The sequence below is a fragment of the Sinocyclocheilus anshuiensis genome, unplaced genomic scaffold (genome assembly GCF_001515605.1).
Source record: "Sinocyclocheilus anshuiensis isolate Anshui unplaced genomic scaffold, SAMN03320099.WGS_v1.1 scaffold934, whole genome shotgun sequence".
Classification (NCBI taxonomy): domain Eukaryota; kingdom Metazoa; phylum Chordata; class Actinopteri; order Cypriniformes; family Cyprinidae; genus Sinocyclocheilus; species Sinocyclocheilus anshuiensis.
In genome coordinates this window covers 22,682-32,491 of record NW_015536498.1, presented here as the reverse complement: position 1 = coordinate 32,491, position 9,810 = coordinate 22,682, and the positions used below count along the sequence as shown (strand labels likewise).

General features: G+C 37.9%; 1 protein-coding gene across 1 annotated transcript in view; it reads left to right on the top strand.

Annotated features, from left to right (window-relative positions):
• The window catches only part of LOC107688695 (sodium- and chloride-dependent GABA transporter 2-like), a 44,543-nt gene that overhangs the window by 27,191 nt on the left and 7,542 nt on the right, over window positions 1-9,810 (top strand). Inside the window, exons 8-12 of the mRNA XM_016486435.1 lie at window positions 4,123-4,226; window positions 4,741-4,865; window positions 5,839-5,951; window positions 6,021-6,158; window positions 9,053-9,155. Coding sequence (XP_016341921.1) covers window positions 4,123-4,226; window positions 4,741-4,865; window positions 5,839-5,951; window positions 6,021-6,158; window positions 9,053-9,155 — 583 coding nt within the window. The remainder of the gene's footprint in view (window positions 1-4,122; window positions 4,227-4,740; window positions 4,866-5,838; window positions 5,952-6,020; window positions 6,159-9,052; window positions 9,156-9,810) is intronic.

Sequence of the window (9,810 nt, the reverse complement as noted above, 5' to 3'; positions counted from 1 at the left end):
ATTAGTCACATTTAAATGCAGACTCAAAACTCATCTGTTTAGCTGTGCATTTACTGAATGAGCACTGTGCTACATCCGAACTGATTGCACTCTATTTTATGTAATAATTTTCTATTTTTAATTGTTTTAAATTCATTTTAAATAAATTTCTAAATAATTTTAAAAGTTTAAGTTCCCTGTTTTACCCTGTGCGTTGCCAACTGCTACAGCAATATATATATATATATATATATATATATATATATAGGTATTAATGAAATGCATTATTACCTTTCCCTTGGCATCATAGAGTCAATCAGTTGAAACTTTTGTTGAAAATGGAATAAAAGTTTACTAGACACAACCAACATAAAGACTACATGCAGTTTCAACTCAATTTTATCATATTGAATTTGATTTGTCATTGAATCATTTGTGATGCTTTGCTCTCTCTCTCTCTCTCTCTCTCTCTCTCTCCTGAAGGTGTATGTTGGAATACGGAAGGTTTTAAATACTTAGGGGTTTTTTTAGGAAATGAGATCACGGTAAAGAAAAACTGGGATGGAGTTGTTGAAAAACTTAACGGTCGTTTAGCTAAATGGAAGTGGTTGGCCCCAAATATGTCTTATAAGGGGCGTATTTTAATTATAAATAATTTAGTTGCTTCATCTCTCTGGCATAAATTAGCCTGTATTGATCCACCTCCAAAATTGTTAGCAGAAGTTCAAGCTTTACTAGTTGATTTTTTGAGGGGATAAATTACACTGGGTTACTCAAAGTATTCTGTATTTGTCTAAAGAAGAAGGTGGACAGGGATTAGTAATCCTAATGGACCTAATCTTATGAACACTGAGCAAGTTGCTTCTCATCTCTGAATTTTTTCGACCCATAAAGTTGGTCAATTACTGACAAAGTGGTGGTCTGCTCTATTAACTGAAGAGAGAAAATCATTAACAGATTTTTGTAAAGGAGTAAAGGCTCCTAATGTTGAAGATTCTTTTCCAGCTATATTTTTATTTCCCAAACTAGATGATTGTATGGGATGTTTTTTAAAAGTTGGCAAATCTTTGTTTTTGGATTTTTTTTTCAGTAACTGGGAAAATGTTGTACAAAGCTTGTGTTCTGGTTTTTAACCCTGTAAAGCCCACTGTTGACTGCCCAGCCAATGATGATGTGGACATCAAGCCCCAACCAAAAAAACACACCGTGCCCCGTGACAGGTTTCAGTGGAGGGGAACCACAACATCTGCACTGTCAAATGGTATGACAACAGAGCGGTCACACTTGTGTCATCCTTTGCTGGACCAGGACCTGTGCAGAAGATTCAGCGCTGGGACAAAGCCACCAAAACCATCATTGATGTTGAGAGGCCTTACATTGTTGGTACCTACAACAAACACATGGGAGGTTTGGATTTGTTGGACTCATTTGCTGCCAAGTACAAGTTCCCCATAAAATCCCGCCGCTGGTACATTTACATCTTCTGGCACACCATCATCCTTGCTGTGATTAACGCCTGGCTCCTCTACAAGCGGGACTGTAAAGCTCTGAAGATGACTAAGAAAGAGATACTGAACAGGAGACAGTTTCAGGCACAACTTGCAACCTCTCTCATCCTGGTGAACACACACAACACAACACCCAAGAGAGGGCGACCATCTTCAGGGAAGACGAACACATTCACACAGAAGGTGACATCAGGGAGCCCTTTGGATCCTCAGAAGAGACCATCCTCAACAGATGTGAGTCCCCCAGCCAAGAGGTCATCGGACCACCCCCCACTGGATGTACGCAAAGACACGATTGCACATTTCCCAGTAAAGACGAAGAGAGGACGCTACAAACACTGCAATAATGGATACACAAACATACTGTGTAGCAAGTGCAATGTTCGCCTGTGCTTCTCAGATGAAAAGAACTGTCTTAGGGACTATCACTGCAAGTAAACACAGACTTCATTCAAACCACATTGAAAGTGATAGAAGAAAAAGTTTTATAAATACAATTTTTTTTCAATATTTTTATTAATAAATGCTTATTCATAATAAAATATGATTGTTGTGTGATTATTACTCATGATATATACTGTTATGGGGCTAAGTAAGCAATCAACCATGCAAATGAATGCTTAAATGCTCTGTATATCTGTTCAGACAAAGTGAGTACAAATACAGAAATTCTGCTCCTAACTAGGGCCAACGTTGCAATATTACAACATTTCCCTAAAAACTTACTAAAATGTAAAAAAATTGAAAAATCTTTAATTTCTACATCAGAGGCCTCCTAAAACAATATCTGAGAGGTCAAATATGACAACAGAGCGGTCACACTTGTGTCATCCTTTGCTGGACCAGAACCTGTGCAGAAGATTCAGCGCTGGGACAAAGCCACCAAAACCATCATTGATGTTGAGAGGCCTTACATTGTTGGTACCTACAACAAACACATGGGAGGTGTGGATTTGTTGGACTCATTTGCTGCCAAGTACAAGTTCCCCATGAAATCCCACCGCTGGTACATTTACATCTTCTGGCACACCATCATCCTTGCTGTGATTAACGCCTGGCTCCTCTACAAGCGGGACTGTAAAGCTCTGAAGATGACTAAGAAAGAGATACTGAACAGGAGACAGTTTCAGGCACAACTTGCAACCTCTCTCATCCTGGTGAACACACACAACACAACACCCAAGAGAGGGCGACCATCTTCAGGGAAGACGAACACATTCACACAGAAGGTGACATCAGGGAGCCCTTTGGATCCTCAGAAGAGACCATCCTCAACAGATGTGAGTCCCCCAGCCAAGAGGTCATCGGACCACCCCCCACTGGATGTACGCAAAGACATGATTGCACATTTCCCAGTAAAGACGAAGAGAGGACGCTGCAGACACTGCAATAATGGATACACAAACACACTGTGTAGCAAGTGCAATGTTCGCCTGTGCTTCTCAGATGAAAAGAACTTAGGGACTTAGGGTCTTAAGTGTAGTCTTAGTCTTAGGGACTATCACTGCAAGTAAACACAGACTTCATTCAAACCACATTGAAAATGATAGAAGAAAAAGTTTTATAAATAAACATTTTTTCAATATTTTTAGTAATAAATGCTTATTCATAATAAAATATGATTGTTGTGTGATTATTACTCATGTTATATACTGTTATGGGGCTAAGTAAGCAATCAACCTTGCAAATGAATGCTTAGATCTCTGTATATCTGTTCAGACAAAGTGAGTACAAATACAGAAATGCTTCTCCTAACTAGGGCCAACGTTGCAATATTACAACATTTCCCTAAAAACTTACTAAAATGTAAAAAATTTTAAAAATCTTTCATTTCTACATCAGAGGCCTCCTAAAACAATATCTGAGAGGTCAAAAAAAATTTGCTCATTTTTTTCTATATTTGGGTATTACAGGGTTAATAAGACGTTTTTTAACAAAAAAAGTAGATACTCCATGGCATTCATTCCTCAGAATAGATGATGATGTTAAACCTGGATGGAGAGTCCTGTATAAGCCACCGTTACTAAAGAGAGTAGGAGATATGCAATGGAGAATTCTTCATGGCGCAATTGCTGTTAATGCTTTTGTTTCTGTTTTAAACTCTGAAGTGAGTTCTGAATGTCCTTTTTGTTTTAAAAGAGAAACAGTTTTTCATGCTTTTATGGAGTGTTCCAGGTTAAATCCTTTATTTGTTGTATTAAGGAGTCTTTTTGGTTGTTTTAATTAAACATTTTCAGAGGAAATTTTTGTATTGGGTGCTAAATACGTGAAGAAAAAACATTATGATTGTTAATTACTGAATTTTATCTTGGGTCAAGCTAAATTGGCTGTTTATACAAGTAGAAAGAACAAGATTAAGCAGAAGTCTGGGCAAAATGTGGTTGTTTTGTTCTCAACCCTTGTATTGAATTTTTACAAGTCAGTGGGTGATCTTTCTTTTGAACTGAAATGGTGTAGCAAAGGAGCATTGTACTCTGTTTTTGAAGGTGAATTGTTTTTTACACATTTCCTGTGATTATGTATTATTTTTGTACAATGTGATCTATATTTTGTGAACTTGTTTATTGTCCATTTGTAATAAAAAGCTATTCAAATTCTCTCTCTCTCTCTCTCTCTCTCTCTCTCTCTTCTGGAGGTATGGATGGATGCTGGGACTCAGATCTTTTTCTCATATGGCATTTGTCTGGGAAGTCTTACGGCTCTCGGCAGCTACAACAAATTCAACAACGACTGTTACAAGTGTGTCCTTCCTCTCACAAAGTCTCTTACACATGTCAACATGAAAACAATGATGACTCTATTCACTTTCCTAATTCATGTCTTTTTTGGAATGATTAATTTACATTTATGCATTTGGCAAATGCTTTTACCCAAAGCGATGAATGTTGCATTAAAAGAACACATATTATCAGTTCATGTATTCACTGGGAATCAAACCCATGATGCTGATGTTACTAGTGCAGTTTTATAGTGCTTGTGTATCTAGTGTAGATTTATGTACTACTATAGTTTTTTTATTAAGGTTTTGAATTAGCTTTTTTTATATTTTTAATTTAAATTTTCAGTAATTTTGTTATGTTTTTGTCATTATTATTAGTTTTTCTTTTAAAAATATTTCTAAATAGTTTTAATCTATTTTCATATTACTTTTAGTTTGTTTCATTTTAGTACATCAACTTAAACTTGTCAACTGCATGTAATCAGTAACCACCGAAACAACACCGTCACAAATGTGCATTGGTTTGTGTTTCAGGGACTGTTTCAGACTGTGTCTCCTCAACAGCAGCACCAGTGTCATTGCAGGATTTGCCATTTTCTCCGTGCTTGGCTTCATGGCACAGGAGAAGGGTGTGGATATCGCAGATGTGGTGCAGTCAGGTAAGAATTGTGATTGTGTAAGTTCTGATGGAAATGATAAATGCCTGTTCACAATGAGAGCAGATTTTTGCTCTGAAGTAGACACCTGAAATATTTGGTATGTTTTCAACTGTATGCATACATGCTACATCATCTACATCCTAGCTAATAAAAATATGCTCTAAGAACATTTTGCTAATGCTCCCATTAAGTTATGAAAACGTTGTTTCTGAATGCTTAAAATGTCCAGTTGTTTAGCCCTTATAAATGCCTTCAAGTCCGTTTTGACCTGGAAGAGATGCATAAAAACTTCTAACATGTTTTTACTAGGGGATGAAACTTTAAAAAAAATGCTTTGAAAAGACCCTCAAAATACACATCTATATATATGTATATATATATATATATATATATATATATACATACATACCTATTGACAAACCATTGCAGCATGAAAAAATGTATCACTTTTTTCATCTGAAAGAGTATGCAAATAAAATGAATTTATTTTGTTTGAAAACTGTTTAGGGTATCATGTATCCTGTTTTGATGTTGTTAGAAATAAATATGTAGGATTCATAAATTTGGGCAGTTTTTGAGCAATCATGCAATACTAGTAATTCTCAGATTACTGTATATGCGCATTCCATTTGATCATTTTGCAAACATTATGGGAACGTTACTTTTGAATGTGCTCTGAACGTTCTGGAACAAGTAGTAACAAAATATATATATAATGTTCCATGAACAATGTATAAATAATGTTTTTTGAGCTAACGTTTTAAGAATATTATTAAAGACCAGATAACTTGAATGAATGCTCTTGAATTAATGTTAATGGAAGAATGTTTGTTCATAACTTTGAGAGAACCTTGTCAGAACGTTCTGAGAACTGGACCTGTTATCTGTAATTCCACACTTCTACATAACAGTCATCTTGTGAATATATTTTTATATACGTATACATCAATATCATGCTGTGTGTCTCATTCAGGTCCTGGTCTAGCGTTCATAGCGTATCCACGGGCCGTGTCCATGATGCCTCTGCCGCAGCTGTGGGCCGTGTGTATTTTCCTCATGATACTCATGTTGGGTTTGGACACTCAGGTGTGCTGTGACTCTCAGGTGTGTGCGCTGTATGTTTAGCAGTGCTGATCGCTGTATTTGTGTGTTTAGTTCGTCAGTCTGGAGGCATTGATAATGTCCGTGTCAGATCTGTATCCCACGCTCATCCGCAGATGTCACGGGCGTGAGATTCTGCTCCTGCTCGTGTGTTTGGTCTGTTTCCTGATCGGACTACTGATGGTGACACCGGTAAGACATTTCATTCAAATCCCCTTCTTCGTTCAAAGTCAGAGTTGAAAATGAACATTCACCAAGCGCCAAATGCAAGTGAATGGTTGGTTTGTTAAATAAAATGTTACTGGACAATTAAAATGTGGTATAAGAGTCAAATTATATATATATATATATATATATATATATTAGTCACGGTTATGCTGCTGTGTAGGAGGAGCGTGGAGACGACGGAGAATTTACGAGGAACAGTCTTTATTTATTCCAACAAAAACTCACAGACAGGAACACACATGCAGCACGGGGAAATGACGATAGGCGTGACATTACCTCCCCCTCCCGGAAGGCGCGTCCACGCGCCTCATAACATCCAATGGGGAAAGGGGGGGTGGGTGCTCTGGAGGCCTCTACGGACAGGCTTACACATGACAGAAGGCCTCCAGGGCGGTACCCGTTCCGGGACCCATGGCGGATCAGGCAGTTCGAAGGGCCATGGCGGAGCGGGCAGCTCAGCCGGTGGGCTTGAGAGTGCTCTTACTGGCGAGCCCGCAGAATTCCCAGGCGAACTCCACCAACGGGAGATCCTTGCAGGCTAGGGTGGCGAATCGCGCTGCGATCTCCATTATCGCGCGGGGGGGGAACAGAAAACAAAACACTTTCAAAAAGGAAACAAAAACGAGGAGAAGGGGCACTGCTTACTGTTCGGTTCGGTGTTCTGTCATGGTTATGCTGCTGTGTAGGAACGAGGAGCGTGGAGACGACAGTCTTTATTTATTCCAACAAAGACTCACAGACAGGAACATACATGCAGCATGGGGAAATGACGATAGGTCTGATAGTCGAATCATATATTTTGGGGGCGGGGCAAAATACATTACCAAGAGTCACGTCAGACATTCGACAGCCATAATTATGTTAACACACAGGGAAAATGTGTAATGGACACCTCGCAGATACAAACGGGGCAAATAATGTTTTATGTTTTGATTAAAACATAGTTAACATTAAACGTCAGCGAAACCCTAAGAATTCACAACATTTTTTACAATAGTGCTGTCATTATAACGTTATGTATATGAAAGTAGTTATTAATGTTCTGCATTTCAGTTTTGAGCTGCGCGCTCTGAAGATGACCAGTAGAATGAAGCAGCAGGTTTTCAATCAATGGGAATTTTACTCATCATTTATCTCATATAGAATATGTTTCGTTATTTATACAACATAACGTTAATATTACGACTTATTGGCGTTATCTGCACAAAATGCCCCGAATGCATGAACGTGTCTGTGCGGATCTGAATGAACTCCTTTTGTGGATGCGTTCTTCACACAACAACGTGTAGAAACACGGCAATTAAACTCTAAAAATTCACAGCATTTTATTATAATAGTGTTCTCATTATAATGCTATGTATATGACAGTCCCAGTCATAGTTATTAATATTCTGCATTGTTGTTTGTCCTGCTCGCACTGCGCGCTGAAGAGAAAATCACCACAGTACTACAATGAAGCGCTTTACTGCAGCACAACTCAACCAAATGCATCATATACGAGATAAATAATATATACACGATATATATAAACTGGCTGAAATGTTTTGAAATCACTTGTATCCTACCTGATCGAAAAAATCCAGTCTTTCACTCTGCCTGTGTCAAATTGAGTCTTGTTAAAGTTTTAAATCCCTGCCGCCAAGATGCTCCTCTGTTGGTCACGGGTTATGGAAAGTGAAACTTAAATCTGTAGGGGTGGTTGGATTTATTCACGCACGTTAAAGTATTTATTTGAAGCTTCTTTCTTTTCAGATTCTTATTTACAGCATTATTTTAATAGGCTGTATATTAACTTATTGGGAGAAAACCAGTAGTTCTATGTGAAATCAGACATTTGAGCACCCCCATATAGCCAAAATGGCATGATCATAAAACCCGCGAATATTCGACTGTCCCTGCGTTCCTTTCGGAAGGGCTCATCTCTATGCCCTAATCCCTTCAAAGGGTTTACCCTGCGGAGTGAGAGCTTTGAATGTTTGAAGGGTGTAGGGGACCAAACAACGGTTTCTTGAAGTGCCCTTCTGCGTCATCATCCCGTGCCCACATGGAGGCGCCGTCATCATGGAAAGAATCAGCACAAAGGATCATGGGGGACCAAAGTGTCCATCAGTTGTACCCTTCGAAATCCTTCATTCGGAAGGGCCCTTTGAAGTGGCCAGTTTTGAGCACTTCGGTTTGGAACAACGCTTCAATATGGCGGCCATGATTGTTTTCACTCCGAAGTGCCCTTCGGAGGGTGATATATCCTGTTTGGAACGCACTGTGTGAGATTGGTAGTCGAATCAGGCTCCTCTTATCGAAGCATCGAATCTTCGACTATTCGGGGTCACCCCTAATTCAGTGACAGTAAAGACATTTATAATATTACAACAGATTTCTGTTTCGAATAAATGCTGTTCTTTTGAACTTTCTATTTATAAAAGAAACCTGAAAATCACAATATCATGGCTTCCACAAATATATGAAGCAGCACAAGTGTTTTCAACATTGATAATATTTAGAAATGTTTCTTGAGGAGCAAATCAGCATATTAGAATGATTTCTTAAGGATCATGTGACACTGAAGGCTGGAGTAATGATGCTGAAAATTCAGCTTTGATCACAGGAATAAATTAAATTTTACAGTATATTCACATGGAAAACAGTTATTTTAAAATGTAATAATATTTTAAATTAGTTTACTGTATTTTTTATCAAATAAATGCAGCCCTGGTGAGCAGAAGAGACTTAATTCAGAAATATTAAACATCTGTCTGACCTTTCAGCAAGTTTTTATTCCTGCTCATTCAGATCTGTATCATCTGATAATGAAGATGTACATATTGCTGTCTTCCTCTCCTCTCTGTGCCTGTGTTCAGGGAGGCCTGTATGTGTTTCAGATCTATGATAATTTCTCCTGCAGTGGAGCCAGTCTGCTGCTGCTGTCGGTCTGCCAGTCTGTGGCCATCGGATGGATCTACAGTATACACACATACTCTCATACACACATACACTCATAAACACACACACATACACATTAAATACTCAGACAAACTCACGCACACACATTAATATATCAGTATCAATCGCTGCTTTAAATAGTTCACTGATAATCTGATACAATATAAGAGACCTTAAGGGACAGCATGTATTCATATGATACAATAACTGTCGAGATCACATTTACAGTAATGACGATAAAAGTTTTTGCATTGCAGTAATGATATTTTGCAGGAAAAATGTGCTTAATAATGTCACAATGCTCTTAATATAATGTCTTATTTTCTACATATATTATATACGTATATACATTAATATTTTCATATAGTGGTTATATATAATATATAATTATATATTAATTAAATATGAGAGTGTATGTGTGTAAACTTGTATTTATATTTACAGTGGTGTGAAAAAGTGTTGGCCCCCTTCAAAATATGATGTCTTTTTTGGTAACACTTTATTTTAATGTGTCCTTGTTACAGTGTGATTATGCATTTAAGTACTGAGTAATATTAATTAACTACATGAACTTACTATAAAGTTAGGGTTAGGATTAGGGTTTGGCTTAGGGTTACTTGCAGTGGCGTAGCATCTGGGTATGCAGGGTATGCAGGTGCATATGGGCCCGGGCAGT